This window comes from Strongylocentrotus purpuratus, unplaced genomic scaffold (assembly GCF_000002235.5).
Source record: "Strongylocentrotus purpuratus isolate Spur 01 unplaced genomic scaffold, Spur_5.0 spur5_scaffold_5, whole genome shotgun sequence".
Taxonomy (NCBI): domain Eukaryota; kingdom Metazoa; phylum Echinodermata; class Echinoidea; order Camarodonta; family Strongylocentrotidae; genus Strongylocentrotus; species Strongylocentrotus purpuratus.
This window is the reverse complement of record NW_022145611.1, coordinates 37,816,515-37,843,322: the sequence shown is the minus strand read 5'-3', so window position 1 is coordinate 37,843,322 and position 26,808 is coordinate 37,816,515. Positions and strand designations below refer to the sequence as shown.

General features: G+C 35.7%; 1 protein-coding gene across 3 annotated transcripts; it reads left to right on the top strand.

Annotated features, from left to right (window-relative positions):
* The first annotated feature begins 691 nt into the window (after positions 1-691).
* On the top strand, positions 692-25,250 carry LOC115919060. Of its 3 annotated transcripts, XM_030998554.1 has the most exons (14): positions 696-1,349; positions 3,509-3,733; positions 4,256-4,450; positions 5,036-5,237; positions 5,623-6,135; positions 8,707-8,916; positions 10,098-10,160; positions 10,944-11,201; positions 11,688-11,903; positions 12,357-12,503; positions 12,851-13,051; positions 20,763-20,923; positions 21,954-22,158; positions 23,104-25,250. In XM_030998554.1, exons 4-14 carry the CDS (start codon positions 5,043-5,045, stop codon positions 23,212-23,214), a joined length of 2,280 nt encoding a protein of 759 aa, XP_030854414.1. In that variant the 5' UTR covers positions 696-1,349; positions 3,509-3,733; positions 4,256-4,450; positions 5,036-5,042; the 3' UTR covers positions 23,215-25,250. The 3 variants fall into 3 exon arrangements, with proteins under 3 accessions (XP_030854412.1, XP_030854413.1, XP_030854414.1); XM_030998552.1 differs by lacking the exons at positions 20,763-20,923; positions 21,954-22,158; positions 23,104-25,250 and adding exons at positions 14,342-14,560; positions 14,938-16,287 and having other exon boundaries at positions 692-1,349; XM_030998553.1 differs by lacking the exons at positions 11,688-11,903; positions 20,763-20,923; positions 21,954-22,158; positions 23,104-25,250 and adding exons at positions 14,342-14,560; positions 14,938-16,287 and having other exon boundaries at positions 692-1,349.
* The last annotated feature ends 1,558 nt before the right edge of the window (positions 25,251-26,808 follow it).

Genomic DNA, 26,808 nt, shown 5'->3' with positions numbered 1-26,808 from the left:
AAATTTGAATACAACTTTACTTGTTAAGGAAACTTCATTGTCTCGTATTCATGTAATACTTAAGAAATTGGTAAATTCCTCAAATCTTGGAATAAATTATGTCATATGTTCACAGTCTACTATAAATTACATGTATGCATGCAAAAGACTTCTGTATATAGTTATCAGAAATCATAGAACAATTGTTGAATTGGTTACTGCTCAGTTTATATGTTTGCCTGTTTTCATCAGGAGCTGGGGGGTACTAGTGGTATAGTTCTGGAACCTTATAGTATAAACCGTCGAACCAAACGTTAATACAAACTTATAAATTTAATATTTGATGAAGGCCTATTTGAAAATTCATAGCGTCATTGCTGCAAGCACTTGATTTGCAGCCAGCAACTGTTAGCTTGCATGTTGCCTGCACGACCTGCCGTCCAACACCGCTATCGACAAAAACTTCTTTACCCTTTATTGATAAGGTTAGTGTATTGTCAAATGTCAATGTAATGTTTCAAAGTGTTTGTCATTGTTTTTAGTATTTTATGCACTGTATAGGTCCCACACTGTACATGTAGATAGGTAAAGTTTGCTTTCTGTGTTATTATTGAGCTTACAGTACATGTATAAAATCATTGTAGCTTAGAAATATTGTAATGTACATCGATACAATAGGTTATTGTTGCTCTTTTTGAATATTAGAAATACATGAAGATTGTTCATGTCCATGTAAAGAAACTGTCAAAATAGTGTTCCCTTCTTGTAGCAAAATTGTGTGAGTTCTTTCATGTATGTCAGTATATTAATGAATTACAAAAGAAACTAACAATATAGACTTACTTTAAGAGTTTAGAGTACTATTCAAAGCTAGAGCTAGAGTCTTATAGACTGACATTTGAGCCCTTGTGTAGTAAATTATGTAGGCAATACATTATATTTGTTCTCAATTATAAGAATAAAGAAGACTTTTAACTTACGAAGTTTATTTGATCCAATAAATTCCAAATTGTTTTTGATTCCCGTTGTGAATTTGTTGATGAAATTTGGCAAGCAAGCAAGTGATCTTCAAACAAGGTTCTTCCCTGATTGCTCTGACACAGGCCCCGGCTAACCTCAAACGAAAGCATAGAGGAATACCAACCAGCTCTGTGGGCTTTACACCATTGCACTCTGATCAGGAAACGTTGGAGAATTCAGAGGGCTATCTAGCATGTAGTGTATGCAGCAATGGCCTAACTCATGTGGATGAACGACATTTGACAACTACTGTGTGCAGCAACTGTGGCCGGGGGCTCCATCAAGATTGCTCTGTGCTTCATCGGTGTGATCTAAACTCTGATATACATGGAATCAATGACAATACAGAGGTGATTGATGTAATGTTTAATGGCCTCAAGGTCAATATTTAAGGGTTTGTTAGACAAGATATGCCAAAATATTTAATGAGATGTAGGCTTCAATATTGATTATGTCTTGAGTTCAATTAGTCCTGTACATTTATATATCTTGACAACATTGAGGCATTCAATCATTATCATTATACATGTAAATCCTAATACAAAATATCATTTTCCAATTTTTATTTAACATTTTTGGAATTTTTGTATTTTATGAAGACAAAAAAGAAACAACACTTAAAATGTGTAAAACAAAAGTAGACAGGTTGTTTATTTATAAAGAACATCATAAGAGATTGATAGAAAGAGATACAGAGGGTGGACAGAGACCTAGATAGAGAAACATCAATATATAGAGAGAACACTGCTTACAGCACTATGATACAGGCAATTCATAAAGTTGCATGCTCTACAGGCTTGTTGATTTATTTTCTCTCCATTCTGTTGTGTTCCAAATTTTGTTCATGTTAGGGTTCCTTTGCTAATTATCAGGTCTGACATGACTTCCTGTTATTACCCTGAGGCCCTGCATAGGGGCCCCAGTACAGAATCTTTGGGTGCCAGGAAATTGAATAAAAAATATAAAAAAACTGCCTGCACTACAGAATGCATGCTTACAGGAAAGGCCCATAACACTGCATATGAACCAAAGCTTCGCTTGTGTACTGTGTGAATGGTAATCCATAGTATTTGACCATGGTAATTCTTTAATGAATGGATTTCCTAGATTTTAATCAATCACAAAAATATATCTCCAATCTAGATGCAATTTATTAATAATATCTATTTGTAACATAAAATTAATTGTAAGTTACTATTGTAACGGTTAAACTATTAGCCCCCATGCTATATGAGGCATTCAAATGATTAACATCCAAAGAGCATAAAGAGAGATAGAAAAATATGTAAGATTAAAGGGAAATACAACCCAAACAGACATCTACTCTAAAAGAAAGCAGAAAAATCAGAGAAGCAAACTGATGAACCTAAATCTGACTAAATATGAGAAATTTATGAGTTTTTTTAGAGTTTTAATCACTATACGTATGGGTACTTCAAATTAGCTGAAGCAGTAATGTCAATGTGATGTAATGCCGGACTACTTTCCCATCTGTTTCAACATATAAAATGACTAAAATTTAAATGTTAAACAAAATAATGTCTCAGAGGGGTATTTTCTTTCTAGAGTTTCCTATAATAATATTATATTTATAATATATTTTGAGTAGAGCCCCAAGGGAGAAGGAACTTAAGAGAAAAACGGAAATTAGTGATATTTTTTTTTCACAGCCAATAGGAGAGTGATCCACGTTCTGCGTCACAATCCACTGACCAAACTACCAATTTTAGATTCACATAGACTTAGTGATCTCATATTTCAAACATTCATTACTTTCTTACTATTGATCTGATTCATTTCAAACTCTTGCCATTCTGTTTCTGTTATTTTTCTGCTTTCATACAAATCAACTTATTACAAGGGTTGGATTGCCCTTTAAGTTTATACTGCGTGCTCGAAATAATAATAGTAATAATAATAATAATAATAATCTTAAAGTCCACTCCAAATGATACAAGAGTGCATTGATTGGTCTATTCTCAATTAACCTTTACTTATATTTTGAGTTTAGTGTTATTGTTAGTATTCAAATGTACAATATCTCTAATTGAAGCTGAACTTGTAATTTCAGCATGAAAGTCAAGACATACAATGCAGTTACATAGTTGCCCTGTATTAAACGAAATGCCCACCATTCGATACCTCAAGAAATATTTTGTTTTGTATGTAATTCCTATAAAGTGGTAATACTATATTTGAAACATGAGCTTCTAATATTAATTCTGACATAAAACGTGACTTTTGAGTAGACGACACGACCTTCAGTGTGCCCAGTTTTATATAATCTTTATTTTCTTGATACTCCTGATCAGTTAGGCTGTGGAATGCAAGATAAACTTTTTTTAGGTAGATTTTATGCATTGTAACTGTACGCAAATTTTTGTTTAGGTGATTGGTAAAGAGAGTTCATGCACAGCCAGTGATTAAAATCTTATTCACAATGAGTAGACTTGCTTGCTTTGATACAACCTCATTACTTATCGGCTTTCAACCCATTTCCCCCTTTTAGAATACTGCTGTAGACGGCATCATGATACATGCCCCAGCCAGAGTGTGCGTTGAATGCCAGCAAGGTGGTGTGATGGCTATGTGTGCTGGGTGTGACAATAACCTCCATGAGATGTGTAGAGCTCAGCATGAATGCCCCGCCTTAGCTCAACACAAACATCCCACCCTCAGTCAGCTTTTACACAAGAAGTATTCAAAGTATGGCCACCGTTCAAAACCACCAGAGGTAGGGACAAGTTTTTAGTTGGAATCATTATGCATGCTTTAATTCTTGTAATCATACTGAAATTCAACTCCTAGGGCTGGGAAGGCAAATGTACGGTGTCAATTTAATTCAATTTATACTGCAAAGGAGCCGTTATGTGGGGTTGTGAATTTGTATAAATATTATATCTTTATATCATCAATATTTTAGTATCAGTAATTCCATATGAATTTCACCAATTTTTTTTTGACAAACAAGATGGATACACGTCACTAAAAGCCTAAAATTGCCAACTCCCAATTAAATAAAATTCATTAAATTGTAAAATGTTATAAATGTAGCTGGCCAATTCCCAGAGTATTGTTAAGCAGGAGACACAGTGCATATGAACTAAGCCACATTGTGTAAACATTTCATGTTGAGGGGAATATCATCTTTTATTTGTACTTGAACAAGAGTGAATTTGAAGACCATTTATTTAATTCCTCACATGTTAAACTTGGAATCCTTATTATTCAGGTCTATATTCTGTTTGTTTTTTAGGCACAGAAGCCTAAGAAATCATTCCGATTGGAGAGATGCAAGACAAAGAAGGATTGCTGCATCTGTTCCAATAGAGGTGCAGGCGTTCACATACGGCGCAGGTCACAAACTGTGTGCTATTACTGTAAGAGAGGGCTGCATTGGGAGTGCAGATTCAGGCACAACTGTGAGCTAATGACAACAGACCCAGAACAGGTAAAGCTTTTAAAAATGTCTGATTAAAATGTCATTTGTAGGCTAATCATGAACTCTATGGCCTGTATTGATTGGAATTTCATTCTTACACTAGGCTTATGAGCTATTGTTCAAAATTGGGTTTATCAAGGAAGTTTGTCCGAGGTTAAAGTTTTCTTTTGTTAACCATGATCCTAGCCCCAGGATTGAGCTTAACTGAATTGGAAGAATACACACCTGGTCCATGTATTACAAACAGTTGATATTAATCGCAACTTATTTGTGATTGCTATCAATCACAACTATGTACATAAGAGATAGGAGACTGCAAACTTGTGCTCGATTTAGGGACTTGATATTGATTTGGATCAATATCAACTCTTTGTAAGACAGGGTCCAGATGTTTAAAAAACCAATTACACTTGAGACATTTCAGACAAGTCTTTTAACAAATCTATGAATGCACACACACATTTGTGATTAAAGTGTGAATGATACATTTCAGTTATTCATTTTTGCTGTAGACTGTAAATGTTTGAAACATGTTAGTATTGTATTTTGATTGTTTGAATCACTGACAATTAGTATTCGTCTTGTATCTTTCAGCTTGCTGATGGAGGAACTAATGTGGTTTTTGACGGGTGGTAACAGAAAGAGGAGAGATTGCATTGTATGCTCACAACGCAGGTTGGGAAAGCGACACAGGTCCAGGACTATATGCAAGTTTTGCAAGAAAGGCCTGCATCGGAAATGTGAACATAATCACATGTGTGCCTGGATGAAGAATGAGGAAGAAGTCAATGAAAATGTAAGACATTAATAAAACAGTAATATAGATTTCCATACCATTTTTAGGAAGCCATACGTTTCAGAGTATAATCTTGTTTAGCAAATAATATACATACAGCCATATAAGTTTTGAAATGGTGGAAATATCCATTAGGTCATGCTGGATCCTCTGACAAAAGGATTGTGTGAATACAAAATGGTTATATTAGTGTCCCATCTAAAAATGATTTTGACTGATAATTGTGCAACAAACATCATTGAGTTGCTTGGTTGTAGTGTACTTTTTTTCTTCAAGACCCCTTGTGATAAGTATTTTTTTTGTTCTTGTTTTTTGTTCTTACTGCTTTTTAAATTTAATTGATTTAATGTAATTTAACAGTGCATATATATATCTTTTCTTGCAGGAGTTGAATAGAATTTCTTCTGGCAGTCAAAAAAAGAAGAGAAAGACAGGATCTAAGGCCCAGAGCACTTTGCTAGATAATAGTAGCAGCCAACTGCATATGGCAAATCAACTATCAAGTCATAGCAGTGGCAGGAGCATCTCCAATGCAAATCTCCAACTCGGTGCTCAACCACAACTCAACTCTCACACACAGCTCAACCCTCCCACACAGCTCAACTCTCACACTCAACTCAACTCTCACACTCAACTCAACTCTCACACACAACTCAACTCTCACACGCAGCTCAACCCTCGAATGCGATTCCATACTCAAGAAGGGTTATTGTCTCAACTCCAGCTGAGACCACATGAAACTCCAACACATGCTCACCGGAATACTCTTGCCCAGACATCCACTGCTCTTGCCGAGACATGTAATATCAAAGTTGAAATTGAAGAGGACTGTGAGTTTATTTCGAATGCAGCTAACCCTACAGAAGTGGACTCCTCTCAAGGACATCATTTCTTACAGGTGAGTTGAAGGAAGAATCACTTCTTCCTTTTCTCTGGATTGTTAATTTAATAATGAGCACACAAGGGAGATGTGAACTAAAGAAGGAAAAGCAACCATTTGCCTTGTCATTGAAATTATGTTCCAAATTGACCCCTGGTGATTAAAAGTTAATTTTGGACCAAGATATCAAAGAACAGTGCATGATTTAATTCTTTTCCCCCAGTGACACAGATATTCAGGTCTAGATAAAATGATGGATGTAAACAAATTTTAAATGGTAAAAACAAGGGTTAAAACATTTTTATGCCTCCGCTACAAAGTAGCCGGAGGCATTATGTTTTTGGGTTGTCCATCCGTACGTACGTCCCGTTCTCGTGATCGCGTTATCTCAAGAACCAATCAATGGATTCCCGCCAAACTTGGGTCATGTATGTATCTTGCAGAGCCAATGAACTGATTAGATTTTGGGTTCACGAGGTCAAATGTCAAAGGATATGGGGCTTATTATGTATGCGAAAATAGCTTGTGAACGTATTATCAATAGATCCGATGGATGGCTTACTATCAAACTCAAAACATGTATCTTGCAGAGCCAATTAAGTGAATAGATTTTAGGTTCCTGAGGTCAAAGATCGAAGGGTCAAACATGTATATGAAATGGGCCTGAGTCATGTCGGGATTTTCATAAACCAGGTCCCGACGGCCTCGTACCGATCGGGACCCGGTGTCCCGAAATCAGCTCGCAGGATTTGTCACTTGCCTCTATAAAAAGCGCATATCATGATTATTATCATCAGTATGTCCCTTAAAAGTGACCTTTTTTATCATTCGAACAAATCAACACATGCATACCTTGGCTCAGATTGGTATATTCTTCCATTTGACATTATTTTCATCCATGATTGGCGATGTCTAGTGCCATTATCGTGCCTCTAAAGTAAAAAAACTGAGGCAAAAATAGAAAGACAACATTCGAGCCGCCATTTTGATTTATGCAGGTTGAATAAATCTGGTCAAAAAATATGAATGTTAGAATAATAAAACGGCTTTCTAAAAAATTCTTCTTTACAATATACCGATCATATAATTTTCTAAAGACAAAATAAATATTTATCTCTTATTTTAAACATCGCATGCTTTTTTTCAAAAGCTGAAAATTACTTGGTAATCACAAGAAGTTTCGAAACGGATAGCTGTTGCAAGGCAAGTTCAGACTAGTCTCGAAAAAATGCGCAGTGCTCCTTGTTAATTGTCATGCGTGCCAGAACGAACTCGAACAAAGACGTGATCGTAACGAGAAAAAAATCATTACTAAAATAAGAGAGCACAATTGGAAAGACAACTGCACGCTCAAAATTACCATAATCAGATTCATAACTTGGACAAAGAATTCAATAATCGCCCAAGAAATGCCACAGAAAATGTGATAATCAAGGAGTAACTGGGAACATTTTTATTTCAAGGGGCCTGCTGCAAATACTTGAATCCTTTGTTATACTGCCTTTTACCGTAGAGGGCGGTATTTGGTTTCTAGCCTCGTGTAATTCGGACATATCAGCAGGCCCATTCCGATAATGATTGTACCTATAGTAACTCCTTAAATATCACTATTTCTGTGGCTTTTCTTGAACAACTATTGTATTCTTCCTCCAAGTTATGTATCTGCTTACGATAATTTTGAGTAGTTGTCTTTCCAATTGTGCTCTCGTAGTTTTTAATGCTTTTTTCTTGTTACGATCACGTCTTGTTTGGGTTCGTTCTGGCACGCATTACAGCTAACAACGAGGAGCACTGCGCATATTTCCGAGACTAGTCTAAACTTGCCTTGCAACAACTATCCGTATCAAAACTTCTTGTGATTACCAAGTAATTTTCAGCTTTTAAAAGAAGCATGCAGTGCTCAAAATCAAAGAAAAAATATCTATTTTGTCTTTTAAAAATTATTGATCGGTATGTTGTAAAGAAGTACTTTTTAGAAAGCCGTTTTATTATTCAAGCATTAATGTTTCTTTCAACCTGATTTATTAATCCTGCCGAGAGACCCGGCCAGTAGCTAGCTAGCAGCTGACAAGTACAACCCCATGGGGCAAACTGCTTTGCAACCCATATTTATATCAGCAGTTCGGATTGATTCAGGATGAGCTAGAATATGATTGGTAACAATTATAAGTTTTAAGGTGGATTGATTTTAGTGGTGTGCAAAACTGCAATTTCTTACATATTTCATTATTTTTTTCGGAGCTTAGGTTCTCAAAAAACGAAACCGGGACCCGACGGCAACGGTCGTACCGACCGTACCGACTCAAGCCTAATATGAAAAATATCACATTATTCTGAGAATCTTTTAGTGGATTGCAATCAAACTTGAATTTTAAAAATTGCTTCTGTTTTGGTTTGTAAAATTGCTCCGTGGCGGAGGCATCATTTTCGACTGCGCACAGTCGAAGGTCCATCTAGTTTACACTAGTTTGGAAATGTATGAGTGTAAAGATATCATTGTGAATACCAATTTCAAGCTAACAGCTTTCATTAAATAAGACACGAGGAATAAGGATATTTCAATTCCTTTCTTTGAATAAAAAACAACAGGAAGACATAGAGAGTGATAGGAAACCAACAGTTGTGAAGATCCTTGGTGATGATGTTAGAGATGGAAGGAAGGACTGCATTGTATGCTCTAGTCGTACCTGTTTTGGCAGGCGTAAGAGGGCCTACACTCAGTGTAGTCTGTGCAAGAAGGGTCTACATCATAGGTGTCTTCAGTTCCACGTCTGTGGTCTCAGCAAACAACATCCAAAGGTATTTACATGTACTCCAGGCTTTTTGCTCCATTCACTCAATCAATTTGATCTTCTTCTTTTTTAAAGTAGCAGTATGTAAAAGGTGTATTGATAGATGGTCGCAAGTCACGAACATACAAATAATTGTTCACACTAGAAATTTGATGAGAACCAGGGCCCTGTTTCATAACATTTGTTATTAATAACATGTGTCAATAACTCAATTTTCATTGACAAATTTGCTCACAACCAATCAAATACATTTATTTCAGTAGCTAATTACAGTTTTTGTGGCTTGTTATTGATATCAATTATTATTAAAAACGAGTCAGATTCACATACTCAATGTGATTTTCATATCAGTTGGCAAATTGAATACCTACATGTAAGTTTGCAGGACAGCAAGGGGGAGGGGTTTGCACGATCAAGCACTTAATAACTTTTGAATCATTTACTGTTAAGATTATTGAGAAGAATGAACTTGAGAAATCTTTTCCTTCTCGGCCTACTGCAATGACCAATCGTATGGTGTACTATCAAGAAGCCTGAAGCCTTACCATTTGGTAAAAGTGTCATTGGTAAGGTTGAAAACCTTACCAATGACGCTGACGCTTTTACCAAATGTAAGAAATTTTCAGCTGAGAGCCAAAATGATATACCGTATCGTTTCATTAACTCCATCTCTGTTAGCAAACAAAATGAAAATCCTCTTATTGTGTAAAGAAATTGGCTGCCTTATTGTAATAAAGCAAGTAATGATGATTTTTTTTTTTGATTTTTTTTATTAACCCTTGAAATCAATGATTGACATTTCCAAAAATTGTTTTTATTTGTCAGTCATTATGGAATAGACTGACAAGCTTTATATGACCCTTCCCAGGAATATTTTGCCTTTTACACTGTACATGAGATGGTTAAAGATGAAAATGGAATTTCTGAAATTACTGAAATACAATAAAGCAATACATATTTCAAAATTACCACCTGCATAATTATGACCTTTATACAGTAACATGTATAAGCTTTATACTACAGTATGTTGTATATTTGTGAATTCTCCCGATTCGCTTTTGTGGTCATAGTTTAATTGCAAAGGAAAATTTCCTTGTATGCAGACGGGTCTATCCTATGAGCGTTTAATGGAATGTTCATATTGAATGATATCATTCATTGTAAATTTGTATCATTTGTCTGTGCTAGTATGATGTCCCAACTGTGAGCTCTGCAGTGGATAAAGCAACAGTGTTCACCTGGAGTAATAAGGTAAGGTCCAAACCATAGACATATTAAATATCATAGACAGTAAAGGTATCATGAATAGAGGCATTACACAAATGGGATAAGATTCTGCCCCCTTTGCAACATTAGCCTCTGCCAAAACATCTACTGGAGTAGGAATATCTGCCAATATAGCTTGCAATCTGATTTCCTCATATACAGGTTGTACATCATAGAGGTGGATGTAGAGTAAAATGACTAACAGTAAAAACAAATCTATGAATTCATGACTTGGTTTTCACCATGCAAATTCTCCATGGTGATAGACGTATTTGTCATATTTTTCGCACAAAATGTGCACTGGATGAAGCAATTCATGAGAGCTTTTGGAGCCTTTCATTTCATGTCAAAGTATCAAGCTTCAAAGTGTCTGATCTTCTAGGCTGCTCACTCAAAAAACGTCGCTTTACAGAGCGATGAAATGTTTGATTTCCTTTGCAGCATTTTCAAAATTTGGCTTGAATGTTAAATGAAATGATGTTGATGGACATAGTGTACTTTATGTACTGTGAAAATTGAATTCTTTGTGAAATTCTATGTTTACTGTACATTTTAAATATGTTACTTTATGACAATCAATTATATATGCCCACACACAATTTCTGCCTCACCTTATATGTACCATTTTATGTGTCTTAATTTAAAGTTTATAAAAAATCCAAATTTTGTTTGTGTATCTTTGCAATATTTAGTAATGAGCACTGCTCTCTGTTATTCAATGTGAATAAAGTGGCATCACACCATTTCTTGCAATTGTTTGTCTTTCAGCCTGATGATATGGTAGAGGAAGCCGACGAGTTGAGTGACGGCTTTTCACAGGAAGATAACCCTGAGGTGGTAGCAATGTTGGTCAAGTGTGGACCACAAAGCTTAGTAGACTGTAATGAATGTGCCTACCATGATGGAAACAAGAAGATGACCCATCTCATGTGCAATGTATGTGGTAAAGGGGTCCACAGGAAATGCTTCTATCGCCATCAGTGCTTCAGGGACGAGGAGAATACAGAAAGGCATGTGCCTAACTTGGTATGTAATCTAAGGTTGTCACAGTGTTTACTCGATGGGTAATAGCGTAATGTTTGAAATAATGTAATCAATTATTCTGTGGGTCAGAATATTGTATCTAAAGTGTTACATTTTAGCCCAACTTTGAGGGAATGAGGGAAAATAATGTAAAAGAGACTCAGAGAGATATATAAAAGATAGAGATATATATTTTTTTTTAAACTCCAAAATGTGATCAATCTCGGACAAAATGGATATGGGTAGCATAGTGTTCAGTTTGAACATTCAAATTGGAATTGGGCATCTATTTTCAAGTAACTCAAGTGAGAATTTTTATGGTGACCTATGAAAATATTTAAAGAAATCATGTTTTTCATTTTTTTCCTAATTTCATATTCACAAAATCAATATGCCTCTTATCCCCTCTTGAAATATGGGTTGTTATTAATGAATAGTGTGAATTATATCAAATGTAGTGAGTGTATATTCTGTTTTGAAACTGCACAGAACACAGGCACGTTTGTTGGGGAGAGACCATTAGTGGTACGGATAGAGAGCTGTGAGGTGAAAGATGGAAGAAAAGCATGTGATGTTTGTTCAGGAAAGAAGCGGGATGGGAAGAGAAATAGATCAAGAACACAGTGTGCTGTCTGTAGGAGAGGTCTACATGTCAGGTGCCTTGCCCAACATATCTGCCCTGGGAGCAACGTTAGCAATGCACAAGTGGGTTTTTGATTGTGTACACTAAGCTTTCTTCTTATCTTTTTATAGAACACCATTTATGAATGGATACTAAAGCATCAAAACCTCAACCTAAAATGCATACTCCATCCTGACGGGCAGCATATGTATAGAAGAACTTAATGTATTAATTATTCCTCCTTGACCTGTAACCAATGTGGTTGTCAAAATAATATGTTTCTGAAGCAAACTCTCACTAGTAAGTTTGTACAATATGCTTACAAATTTACTCCAACTTTTTGTTGCATTTTTTTTTTTTCTCCAGCTTTGTTTATTTTGTTATAAGACAACGTCTCCTGTATATTAAAAGTAACAGTTGAAGGAATTTAATAAAACTGAATTAATATGATCTACACTAAAGGCATTGTTACTGCAAACATCAAGATTGAAAAATGGATGTTTGATTATAAATTATTTATTTGTTTCTTAATGCAGGATTCATCCTTCACTGCTTTAACCGAAGCCACGATGCCAATGACCATTTCAAACAATGAGGAGATGAATGATGTAGAACCATCACTAGAACCTTGTCAGCAGGATCTCTCAACACCCTCTACATCCAATGCAAACTTCATTGATGGTGTAAGTTGAATTAAGATGAGACATTGTCTATTTCTCAATCCAGTTTGTGTGATCTTCAGTTATTATAAAGCAAAATACAAAAGGATGGCAATAAAAATGTGGAATGTGATTGAAATATCTGAATGTTGTGGTATTTGTACTGAGGTAACTTATATAGGTCTGGTAATCTTTATTCCAAATGAACATTGCTTTTTCTTTTTCTAAATGTTGATCATTTGTTCCTCACGCTCATTTATGTTAGTTTTACATCCATGCCAACTGTTAACCATATAGCACCTTTTTTTTTTAATTGGTGTATGCTACTCGATTATCATTTTATAAATTTTCTATATCTTTCCTGTCAATAGGATCATTCTCCAGTGCCTATGAAAGACCAAAAAAATAAGGACTCTAATCTTCTAAAGACAGGCCAAGACAAATTCTGTACGGTATGCCATTCTGGCCAGAAAACCAGGATGGCATGCCTTGTCTGTAAGGAGAACGTTCACCTAAGATGTGAGTGGCGCCATTACTGCAAGTTCAATGATACTTCCAAAGGAAACACAGTGGTAAGAATGAGATGTTTTCTTTAACCCTACGTCAATTTGACCCCCCCTGTAGAAATTTCGCGACTACTCCGAAACCGTGGCAGATATAAAATTTTCCTTTCATGACTTTTTTCTTTCGAGTCTTACGCATCTTTTAAAACAATTTTTTCGAAAATCGGACGTATAGTTACGGAGTCACGTGACATTTTGTTGTTGCATGTCAGCCCGAAAATCGCTCATTTTTGTGATTTGTGTACAAAACATATGGAAATGTCATTTTTCCTAAAAAGAGATAAAACATTGGTTATTTAGTCTTGTTTAAAGTTTGGGTGTTTGTTTTGGGGTCAAATTAGTTGAATTATAGTTATAAATGAAATAAAACAACAAAAACAATAAAATACATAAGTTGAAAAAACAATGAAATACATAAGAAATTATCAAAACAAGAGATAACATAAGGAATAACCTGGCTCTTCTAATTTTTTGTGTTGTATTATTATTCCAAACGGTCTAACAAATATATGTAGTGAAAAAGAATGCTTAAATATCAATAATGTATGATTTATGGGCAAAAATGTGAATTTTATGACTTAATTTGCATAAATTACCATAAATATGTAAATGAGTGAATTTTTCAAAAAATTGAAATTACCATATTATTCTATACACTTCACTTAACATGTATGCAAATTTTCGCGGCGATCGGCCGTTTCACGGCCGAGATCTTAAGGGGGGGTCAAATTGACCCCCCCCCCCCCCCAGTAAAAACCTGGTCTGAAATAGCCCAGTTAAAATAGGGTTAATGATGGCAGAGCTGGCATACATAATATTTCAAAATTAGAATTTTAAAAAGGTTGGTTTCAATAGTAGATTCCAAGTTTAAGGTCAGGTTGATTTTCCTAATCACTTGAGCATAATGTTGAACAGTGTACTTCTAGTCCTGAATCTGCACTTTCATTTGAACCCCATAGGCAGAGGATTGACTATGTTACAGCTGTGGATGTACCAGGGGTAAGATTGCGGGTATAGGTTATGGACCTTCCTATTTGTGAGCAAGTCTTCCTGTTTTATCACTTTAAAATGTCACTTCAGCCACACTTTGGTTTAGACTTTTGTAATTCTCTTTTGTACCACTTGCATCAAACTCTGTTTTACTCTTTATTATATTGTTCATGTATTCTGTATTGCAATTTTCATTTAATTACAGTCTATATAATTCATGAACACTCGGCGCTTTACAAATACTCATTATTGCTGCATAGTGCAGAAATGAGTATCCTTTTCAGTCATCCGTTTGCTCTCATTTTGAAGGCTATTACAGGTGGACGTTTCACTGGAGATGTGGTTCCCATCCTTGTGAGTGATGTCAAGACAAGGAAGAAAGACTGTGCAGTGTGTTCCAATCGTAAGGCAGGCAGGCGCAGTCGCTCCAGTACAATGTGTCCCCATTGTAAGAAAGGACTGCATAGGATCTGTGCTCCACAACATATATGTCCTATGATCAGCCTGCCTCAAGAATTCACTGAGATGGTGAGTCCTCAGAGTCTCAGTGCAGCCCTGTCTGATCTGCTTATAGTGGAATGACTTTTTCATTATTTTAGAGGTCATATTATTTTGTTTCCTTTTTCTTGGAAAGTTGCAAAGGATAGAATGTGAATTGGATTAGGGATTTTATATGCTATCAGTGATGTTGTTCTCTATGACTCTTATTCTTGACAAAACTTGTTATATATTTAATATGGCTAATGAATTGAAGAAAAATAGTCAGTGAATGTATTGGAAGGGGTAAGGAGATGATTTGGCCTTCTCAGTCTAAAATGTTTTTTAACTAAAATTGTTTTATTTGGCCATATCAGTCTACTATTAAGTCATTTTTTAAACTATTATATTTCCATTTTCTTTTATAGGATACTTCAGATAATCAAGAACCATTTGAAGATGATGATGATGACATGGGATATGTGGAGATCAACGATGGTATAACCCGTTACTGTTGTGTTTGTTCCACATCAAGAAAGTCGCAGATCACCCGTACAGCATGTTCATCATGTGATCGAGGCCTTCATCCACAGTGTGTTCTGCTACACAACTGTCACAGTATGGTCCCAAGGAGATTGCAAATTCCAGCGTATGAGAAACAAACCACATGTGGGGACAATGTCACTCAAGACGTGGAGAAAGTTCGCTCTATCACTGCTCTCGTTGACAAAGAAGAGGCTTCCAATCACCAGGAAAATAGCATTCATGAAGATATCGATGATGAATACGAGGATGTGATCCAGGGCCATGCATCCAATGGTGATCCTAAGCAAACAAGTGAAGTTTCTCAAACATCTGTCAAAGGATTTGATACAGGCGTAACATCTGTAAAATTACTTGATGAGAGAAAGGATAGATCTGGTGAGTTTAAAAAGTACCTACTTGTGACCGATGACAGTTCGGATGAATTCTCCCAAGCTGAAGAGGTGAATTCAACTGGAGAAGAGGATACATCAATGGAGAAGAAAGCAGAGGAGATGGGGCAGAAAGTGGCCGAGAGCAAACACAAGATAGATGGTGGAGGTTTTCATCAGCAGCACTCTGAGTTAACAAACAACTCTGAATACCCACTTAACAAGGGAAATGAGCCAAATGATAGGAATTCAAAGATACATGATACTTGTAGCTCAGTTGAGGTAGTACATCCAGCCCTTACCCACACAGAGCTCATCTTAGAATGTAGCAATAGTCCAGAGGACATGCATATTGGCTGTTATAGCACTCTAGAGGACATGAGCTCTGACAACCAGATACATACTGAGGGATCAACCCAAGACCTGGAAGATATTGTAGCTCATATCAGGGAAGAGTTGAGTCAGGTGGTGGGGGTGGAAGATCAAATCATTGACCTTCGTCAAATTGAGGGGGAAGTTCTTGCCATTGATGGCGTGTAGAAATCTCAACAGATAAAAGGACATTTATTTATTTTACCAACAAAATGTGTCTCTTTTTGTAACAAGTTTACGACCAGCATTTTTTTTAATGAGAGTGACTGTCGAGCAAGGGTTTGGTGTTTCAACTTGTGTGCTATTTATCATTGATATGAAATAGAGCATACCTCAAACTTACATTGTGTGCATCACAATGACTGCAAGTATGTAAGTCCAAATTAAAAAAATGTAATTTGAGATCAGCCATATACTATAATCATTATGGTATTATTAAAAGTCACAATATTACTACAATAACATGTACTGGTAAGATAAGGAGAATATATAATTTTGACCAGTGTGTTAACTTATATTTGTAGGAAATTTCAATATTTAAAAAATGTTAGGAAGCTCACTGAAAATGTAAATGCTAAATGTACAGAAATGACGTTAAAGTTTTATTTTTGCCATTTGATGTTGGTGCCCTTGTCATTCCACGTTTAAGAACGTCTGTAGTTTCTCAATTTCTAGGCATGTTATACCTTAGTACCTCTTTATTTCTTCATTCGATTATGTCCACTACATGTATTGTATCTTATGTTTTGCATGCTTGTCATAGTATAGTAACCAGATATTAGATACCAATTTTAGATTGTGATGTAAATGTTAAAGAGACCAATGTTGTGATGGAGAAAGATTTTATAATTTTACATTTTATTCATCCATGTTAGATATATTAAGCCTGAAATCCTTGTAAACTATGCTTCACAAAGTGCTTGCATTTTCTTGAATATCAGTTTACTGTTATCATTTTACTCAAATTTGTGTCTTGAATACTCTAGAATTTTACAATGCAAAATTTCATTTTTGTCTCGCCTGCATAGCAAAAAGCGAGACATAGGCGCCGCTTTTCCGGTGACGGCGGCGGCGGCGATGGCGGCGTCAACATCGAAAATTTAACCTAAGGTTAAGTTTTTGAATTTTTGATATAATTTTGAAAGGATAAGTTTTTAGTCAATGAAACTTGGACTATAGGGTTATCAAGTCTCCCCAATCATGTGATTAGAATTTCAGGTCACTAAGTTAAGGTCAAAGGTCATTTAAGGTCAACAAACTTAGACTTTGTTGTGACATCAACATCAATAATTTCAAAAAGCTTCTTCTTCGTTATTTTTCAACCGATTTTGATTCTGATTGTTTCATATGATAGGGCTAGGAGGGGGATTTAAATTTCTACACAGAATTGTAAAATTCATTATCTATGCTAATTTATGCAAATTTATTTGAAATCACAAAAAAGGCTTCTTCTCCTTCATTTCTCGACCGATTTTGATTTGGTTTGCTTTATATCGTAGAGCTTACTTTGGTACACTAAACTTCTACACAGAATTTTGAAATTGTTCTCCATTAATTAAAGGTAATACAAAGTTTTGGTATGGGGTCATGAATTTGGTTCAAATGAACATATTGGAAGCATATGCGACCCTTCAATATTCAGTGATCATTGTCGCGGTTGAAACCAAGTCTAAAGTTATGAAATTGTGCATGATAAACTCTTTATGTTGTATAGCTCCCTCTCAAGGTCAAGACATTAATTAAGCTATAAAACAATGTTTCTTGACTTAAATCGACCGATTAGCTATTTCCGTTTGGAAATTATATATCACAACTACATATTCTGAGATTTTCATGGTCGCAGCTACCATCGTACGGCCGTAGACGCTAATTGAAATGTTTATCAAAATTTACCGGGAGCAGAAGTGTTTTAGGGGCTAAATTTTCTACTGCTTATATTACATCCACAGGGGTATCCAAATACATCAAAATTGTAAAGAATCGCTATCCACCCATTTTCAAAATTTCCCAAAACTTTGTATTACCTTTAAGTATGGTAATTTATGCAAATTTATTCCAAAAATAACGAAAATTGCTTCTTTTCCCTCATTTCTTGACTGATTTTGATTTGGTTTGCCTTATCTGGTAGAGCTAAATTTGGAACACTAAACTTCTACACAGAATTGTGAGATTTTGCTCCATTGATTATTTATGGTACTTTATGCAAATGAAATGATATTATGTCCCTTCCATGCAGGGCATCAAATTTTTTGACCAGTTCAAAAGTGTACCACATAAAATTTACGATATTTGTTGTTGCGAGATGCAGATGAGCGCTACGTCATTGACGTTCTGGTTTATCATATTGAATTGCGTTATGCAGGCGAGACCGCCGCCGAGAGCGTTTCCCTTGTTCAATGTATCATTCTGTTTTATTTAATACTTCAGTGTAAACTTTTGCAGATTTTAAAGATACCCATAAAATGTCATCAATGCTGGTCAACATTTCTGTATGTTGACCAAGACTTTTTTTAAATTTTATTCTAAATGTTTTTAGCCCTTTTTATAGTTAATTGATTCAACCAATATATTTATTCATGCTACTTTTTCATGGTGCTATATAATTTATTCCAGATTTCATGGTTCTATTCGGCCTGTTGAGGTATTGCTTAAGTTATGTGATGTTGTTTTAGTCCTTGTTATGCTATGTTGTCTTGAAAAGCTAATAATTTATATCTTTACATGTATGGATATGAATATGGATATGAATATCCAAGTGTGAATGATTATATTTATTTTTTGTTCAGAACACAACACATTTCTACCTGTAGGCTGTACATTTGTGCATGATACTTGGTGGTTATTCAGTAATTTGCATCCTAACCTTGATGTAAAAGGTTTTTTTAATGCATTTTGATACTCAATAATCCCACCACATATTTTTCTCAGATCGTATGTGCAATATCAGCCTAGAAGATCGTGTTTATGTCATATGATTGTCACTAACTCATTCTTAAAGATACAAATCATGTCTAAGGTGCAATAGGTACATTCATATTACAGGTACAATGATATAAATTTTTATAATGCCCTTGCAAATGTCCACAGAAGACAACAATTCTGACTGACTTATTCAGTGTTGGTACATTACCTTTCTTACCGGTACGTTTCATCTGAATCTCTCATAAGATTAATGAGATAAATTGCCAATATGCATTTGCTAGTTCGTCCTCTTGCCTTGCCCCATCGTTTGTTTGCTGTTAATACATAATAATAAGTAACTACTACTTATTTAAAATGTACTCTTTAACTATTTTCAGTAAAAACTTGAAGTGGTTAAATTGTGCGTCTATCAATATTGAATTGCCTTAAAACTCATCTTGGAAAGGTTCAGGTGAAAATACAGAAGTTAAGGTTAACAAATTAACAGAGAAAGAGTGTCTTTATTCTAGTTTTGTTTTTCTATGTTTGTTTTTTTTTTGGGGGAGGGAGGGGGGTGGCTAGTTACCTTGAAATTTTGAATTTTTAAATACAGTATTGCACATTCACTTTGTTTTTAATGCTGTTGATTAACATGACGTTTCAAATGTGAGATAAATAATTTGTCATAGCTAGAAGAAAGGGAGGGGAGGGGGAGCGGGGACCTCTTGCCCAAGGATAACTTGATATTCTCTTGCTATTTGATTTGTATTGAAGTACAAATGTGTACATGTCATGGAAAATTTCTTCCCATGAAAGACATCTGAAGCCAAATTAAACAATATACCGGTAGTCAATACCCCCAAATTGAATCTTTGAAGTTTGTTGGAGATGACTGTTTGCAATCCTGGCTTTCATGGAAGGGTTCAAAATGAATTTGTTTGTATGTCTGTTTGTTTTACATTTAAGTGCAAGTAGCTAATACATGTGTATATGTACAGAGCTAGAAGGATGTTAACTCTTGTAAAGTATATGAGTTAATGCTCTTCTGACTCCAAACAGACTACTTTGTGTTCATTCACTGATAGGCAACAAGTGAAATGGATTTATCTGAGGAGTGTTCATATCTGTTCCTTGTTTGGGAATGTACAAGGTCCATGACTTTACATGATTTTGTGTGACTGGAAATGAATCAATATAATAAAATGATTTTAAATAGACAGCTCCCATGGTTATATGTATCACTCATGTTATTCTGCATTGCAAGTACATTTGAGTATGAAGAGACATATTAATAAAAAGATAATGTATTATTGAAATTAGAAACAGAGAATTATTGATATGAAAGAAACATGTGTATACATTTTGAAATAAAACATCACAAGTATGTGATATTTTTTACATCAAAACTCTGAACAAGTTTGTGTAGTTTCTTTCTAGTACTAATTATCATTACTTTGTCGTTGTTTTTTAATTGTGATTGTGATTCAGAATTTAAATAACTACTTATTGTCTGTAGAAACTTTGTCAAAAGAAAGAAAAAAAGCTTGATAATAATTGTTTATATCCTTATCTCTTGACAATAATGTGGAACCTCTTCATGAGTCTTAACCTTGTTACAAAAGAATTATGTTTGAGACAGATGGAATGAGAGAGGGATTGAAAGAGAAGGGAAATATATTAGAGAGGGGGATGATGGGGATAATGAGGGAGGGTGGGAGGGGAGGGGAGAGAAGGATAAATTGGAGTTTACACACATAGTTGGTGTGTTTGGTATTCCAATATCACAACATGTAGTAGTCATTTACTAAGACAGGACCATTTGCAAAACAGTTGTCTTTACAGTGCAACATGTATTACATAATTATGCAGAATAACAATGGTTTAGCATAATTGAGTAAAGGATGCTACATATCTGTTACACAAAATATTTTTTGTGGAGCTACTTTAGTGCATTATTTCCATTTACATTATTTCCCATTTGCCTAACCATCCATCCATCCATCTAAGCTACTCTTTCCCATGATCATTTATTTTGAGAATGAAACCATCCTCTTCTTGTTTGGCAGTCTGGAACCAAGACGCCCGTTGCTGTGGTCAAAGCACAACCCAAGGACAAGAAGGTAGAGAAGGCAACCAAGTATGTGTCTAACTTCACAGAGACTTTCCAAGATCAGCCTGATACTCAAATACAGTTCATTGATTCAATCAACAAAGGAACACAGGGCAGGTAAGACAGTCATACAATTGGCTGCATTTATCAATGTGCAATACCACTAGTTACACATTTCCATTTTTTTAACCGTAGGTCAAACATTCTTTTTTCTTCTTCAATTTTATGATGATGTATTCCAAAAGACACAGCCTAACTGTACCAAGCAGGTGCATGTATTTGAACATGTTCTGGAAGATGACCAGAAAATAAGCTCAAAGTTTGGTACTCTTCTATTGTTTGCACCCTTCTTTTTTTTCTCTTTACATCTAGTTAAATGCTAAATGTATGTAAATTTCTCTCAGCAAAACTTGTGCATTCATGCAATGATATACAATAAAGACATATTGGGAAAAAGAAACAAACATATTGCTAATCAAGGTCTACCAGTAGTCCTGGTAACATAATAAGACTATCCATGATAAATACATGGGAATACCTTGTTCAGAAGGTTGTTTGTATCGTTTTTAAATAGTTTGTAGTTATAAGCTATTGTTATGTTCAATTTTTAAGAACAAAATGATTATAAGAAAAATTATAAGTTTTTAATTGATAAATCAATCAAAGAGGTACATAACAAACCTTTCCATTGTTTGTTATTTCACTGGAGGTCAGTGGCATAAAGTTGGTACTGAATGATATACAAAACTGAACATCAAATTCATTTTCCTTTGACTTTGATAACATAAATAGTAAATTATCCTTCCCACCCAGCTCATCTTAAACACAATTCTCACATTGATCACTTTTAAATGCATTTTGTTAATGATCTCCATTTTTTAACATTTACTTTTTGTCAGATTTGTTATTATGAGTTTTAAAGAAGATTGGTATACCTGCAGCCAGTTACTTAATGACTATTTCTAATGAAGCTGCTTATACCAATAGTCATCCATGAAAAATAAATGGGATGTTGCAGACAAGTTATCAAATGTCTCACATTCTCTTGATTCATTTGAGAGTGATATAAATATATGTGAAGACAAGTACATGGCCGTATTTAACTGACTAGCAGCTGACCTTTCCTTTCATCACCTCTCCCTCCTAGCATCAGTGTGGCGGAGATGATGCTATCAGTCACCGGTCTGCTGTCAGGTCAGAGAGAGCTGTTATGTAGTCTGACTGGATTCCTTCCTCCTGGTCACACTGTTGGCATCCAGAACAATGACCCTACACAGGTCATTGTACGCATACCAGGTCAGAGGTCAGCTCTGAACAGGCAGGAGCTGACAGAGTTTGTGGACTCAATTAGGGTGAGTGTGATGTTAGCTATATTGTTATAGCATTTAGGTGTATGATTAAATATTACATGAGGTACAAGTAGGCATATTATACAAATATTGACCAGGAGTGAAATATGCTAATTACGATCCTCACAATTGATATTTAGTGACGAGCTGCAGGCCAATCACAATTTTGTTTCTGTAAGAGCTATCTGATATATGCTTTTGTATTCAAAACCCTTTCCTTTCTATCAGTTGCAAATCCTGCCCAAGAATCGCAGTGATGAACAATGCAGGTTTTTTGTCTCTTCTTTTCTTTGTTTAAACATGAAAGTTTAAAGGAGTTTGCCCCATACAAGATAGTTTATTCCTAATTCAACTATGAAACACAGCAAGCATACAAACCAAAATACCAACTCCTGCAAATTCATTTGATGACTATAGCCTAGGTCAGTATTTGTGAGCTTCTGTGAAATGGTGCCTGGCTGGAATGCTCGCCAGAGAGTGGAGAATGTGCATTCATTGTGTGCGGGCAAGCCTGAATCCCATGACCGTGGTAATCTGTAAAGCACTTTAAATAGAGACATCGTTGATGTATTCAATATAAACACAAAATATATATATAGGCTCTTAGATTTAAACGTTAAGTGAATGTTTTCATGATTACAATAGATGTTTAGTAAGCTCTTATAAGAACATTCATAACTAAACAAACAAACTCCAAATGGCCAAGATATTGTTGTTTGACTTTTTGAGTCGCCCTGGCCTTGTGACTATAGAATAAGTCGGTTTTGATAGAAGAATCCTGGATCCGCCATCGGTTACTTAGAACTACTTTGTTTTTCGGGGGGGGGGGTGTTCTAAAAAGTTGTATGAACCTTGTCTGTTTTCTAGCTGAAATTAGGTCTCCTAATGTAAATTAATTCAAATTGATGTTTTTCATTTCATTTCTATCAAATTTTGTTTATTTTTCAGAGTAACTCTGCATCGGCTGTTCCTGAAGAACAGAGGGCACCCTCAGACATGACAGCAGGGTTGAGTGAACTTATATCCCAGTTTGATAAACTATCAACGACGCAGTCATAGTTGTATGAATAGAAGCAGTGTAGTCTATTAACTTTCAATGTGTGTAGTAGTTGGAATTTTAGCTTTTAAGTACTAATACTAAGGTAGAAAGGTAGAAAGATAACGTGCATGTAATTTAAAATATCCTAATTCATAATCATTGAAATGGAAGGTCACATTGTAACCAACAATGTGCATTCTGTATTGACTTCTGTTAAATCTTGCTAGCAATATTTTCCTTCTCAGTTGTGCAGAAGCTATCAATACTGCATGAACTGTTGCAAGGCCTTTATTGAAAGCACTAATATCTCGTAATATCTACATGGAAATGCAATTATTGTCTTTAGAAAAAATTAGTAGAAAAATTGAATGGGATTGGATGAATTTGCTTACATGTAAGTATTTAGGTTCACCTTGGATTGAATATATTCTGAGCGTGTTTGAGATTACCTCATATTTGAATGCAGTACAGTCACATGGAACCTCTTACATCAAGGGCAAAACATGTTTTGGTGATTGGTCCATTTTAAGTGTAGCTGTGTCAGGTATGGTGTGAACATTGTTCCGGCACTGGGCCAGTCAAGGACATTCAGGCAGGCTGATCCGGAGGAGAGGCCCGGATGCAACCCTATAGACAAAGGAGTATGGACGGCCTAGCAATTTTTTGGATTTGAAACATATAAATGAATAAACAAGGGGAAGGGGGGGTAATTGGTGTTGAAGGGAACACTAACTTGACAAATTATAGAGCTTATACAGACCATCAAGTGCTTACTGAATGTGGGATTGACTCATGGTGTACAGCTTACCTTGTCAGTGTATCACAAATTAATTTGCATTGAGCAAACTTATTATCGGAAAGAAGTGACGCCACGTGTTTGACCAATCAGGCTCTTTGCCAATTAATTGCGTCTGTGCGGTGTCCGTGTCATGTCTATTTAGATGTACATGCATTCATATTCTTGTTTGGTCGAATGGAATTGACTCCTCGAATGCAGTCGGCATTAATGTTATATTAACCCTTCCCAAAAAAAAATATTTAAAAAAATAAAAATAAAAATGGGCACTGTACGATAGATGCATTGCCTTTCTTGTCTCTCCTTTTTGTACAGAATGCCTAACCACAGCAAAAGATAAAACCGTTGTTATATTTGTAATGTGCATGTGTTGTCTGAACCTTCTTATCAACTACTATTCTTTCTCAATCACACTCTTTACCTTCTGTCTCTTCATCTCTCTCTCTCTCTCTCTCTCTCTCTCTCTCTCCTTCTCTCTCCCTCTCTCTCCCTCTCTTTGTACTTCCCTTATCTCACTTTATGTAGAGTTCTGACTTTCTGTGAATATTTATTTCATCACAAAAGAGGTATAGGTCAGTATTTGTGCTGAAGATGTTTTGTCTCGTAATGTTGTAAAATAGATGCTTTGTAGCTGCTCTTATATGGGGTGCTTATATTAGCTCTGGTGCGACAATAATAGGGACTTTTAGATTTGCACGACGAGAATGTGGACTGCAACATGTGACCTCCTTTTAAGGCACTGCCATGTACTTAAAAGGACGTCACATGTGACTGCCAGTGCCTTAAAAGGATGTAACACGTCCACGCCATCTAAAAGTCCCTATTGTCGTCGTGGACAACCATGTCAAAGAATGTTGATTTTCCACGGATTAAAAAAGTGTGGTCCGTTATGGGTAAAGAGGTACGCGGAGCTACCCCGAACTTTTCACGATCTTCGCCCAGTCAGTTCGGGTCTTGTGGTGGCACCCTAGTTAACTCCACAAAGTATGACGTAAATGATGAATCAAATCAAACAGCAAGGATAACACCACATTTAACAGTACTTTGAATGCCATGTCATACATTGTATTCCATAGGTTGGTGCATGTATGTTATTACCAATATTTTTCTTTCCTTTGTTCTGCCTCTACCCTGAATCTCCGGATTATTTTATTGTATACAGTGACTTATTTCTTTTGAGATGGGTTTGTTTGCTAATAAAAAATATGAGTGATGGGTGTCGTATTGATGTATTCAATAAAATACGAAACAGATATCATATTTCCCCGTGTATTGTGTATTAGTATAACATAGAGCAATTATTATCAGTAGCAAAAGACAATATATAAAGAGAATTGAGATGAGGATGCCGCAAAAGAATGAGGAAAGAGGGAGCAGCATAAATTCATTTTGAACGATAGGCACAAGGAAAAACGACAGAGATGTACTTGTATTATTATGCACATAAGAGGAGAGAGAGAGAGATGGTGAAAGATCGAATTCAGGAATGAATAGAAGGAGACACGCCAGAAAAGCATTAAATCTAAACAGGATAGCCTGTTTGTCTGGTTCTCTGTAGAATGTTGCTTTTTGCAGCGAACATGAATAGTTGTACCTTGGTAGAGCCTCTCAAAAAGACATTTCTTTCGTGGAGCATGATTGTTCAACAGAGTGAGACTAACATGAAACTCAAATAACATCAGCCTTGCAGGTGAAGCTGATTTTGGCAGCGGATTGCCAAAGCTTTTCCTACCACCCCCAAACCTCACCACTGTCTGTACTAAACTATACCCCCCCCCCCCCCCCCCCCGCCATCACCACCATTTACAAACGATGACCAACGAATGAAAGTAAAATTCGGATGATTAAATGATGAAACAACTGAGAAATAATATATTCATCTATGTTAAGAAACTGAAATATATTTGGGCCTACCCCCCCCCCCCCAATCCGGGCCCCATCCTCTTAAATTCCAATTGCACATAATAGTAATTTCGCCGGGGGACATAAGGAACGTTACTTTCCAAGGGTATTTCATAATTAATGTGATTCCATAGCCAAGGCCTGTGGGTAATTATTTTCCCTCGAATCCGAACGTAAGGGAAATTGGGAAATGTATGTAATAAAGAGAATGTCAGGCAATATGTGGTCTGAGAAGATTGAATTTATTTGATGGATTTTCAGGTTGTATTGTTTTCACATCAGGCTTGTCAAGTTCCAAGGCAATGGACATTTTCCGTCCGTGGATTCACGTGATATAGAAAACATGCAGCGAGGCACATTAAACCTTGCCTGAAGCTTGCAGACTTTCTACACCACCTGTAGAACAGTTTAAACCATACGGTTAGTGATATGATATAATAAACTTATCACAGATGACTTGATGTATGATATCAGCACCATTTTGCTGACTTTGATGGGTTCAAAATCTATTTCATGCATTTCTGTTGAATTAGTCTTTGAATATGATCACCACAATGTCCAATTATATTAGTATTTTTATTTCATATTTCATCCCATGAAAGAGTGGCAGTTACGGTGATATATGTGGTATTATTGGCGTGACTTATCTATTCTTGATTTTTTTTTTTTACATCATAATAGAAGAACGAGGCATTGCCCTCATTCATTTTCCCCGTAATGATCAGAATGTTATGTTTTGTCCAATGTGGGAGAAGCTGTGGTACATATATATTGGTTAAGGCCCGCAAGAAGAGCACTATCAATACTGATGTGGCTGCCCTGGGTACATAGTTATTATGATTATTATTATTAAGCTGTAAAAAAAAGAGATCGCTTTGTGGACAATCCGAAAGTAAAATGTAAGATGTTTTGCCGC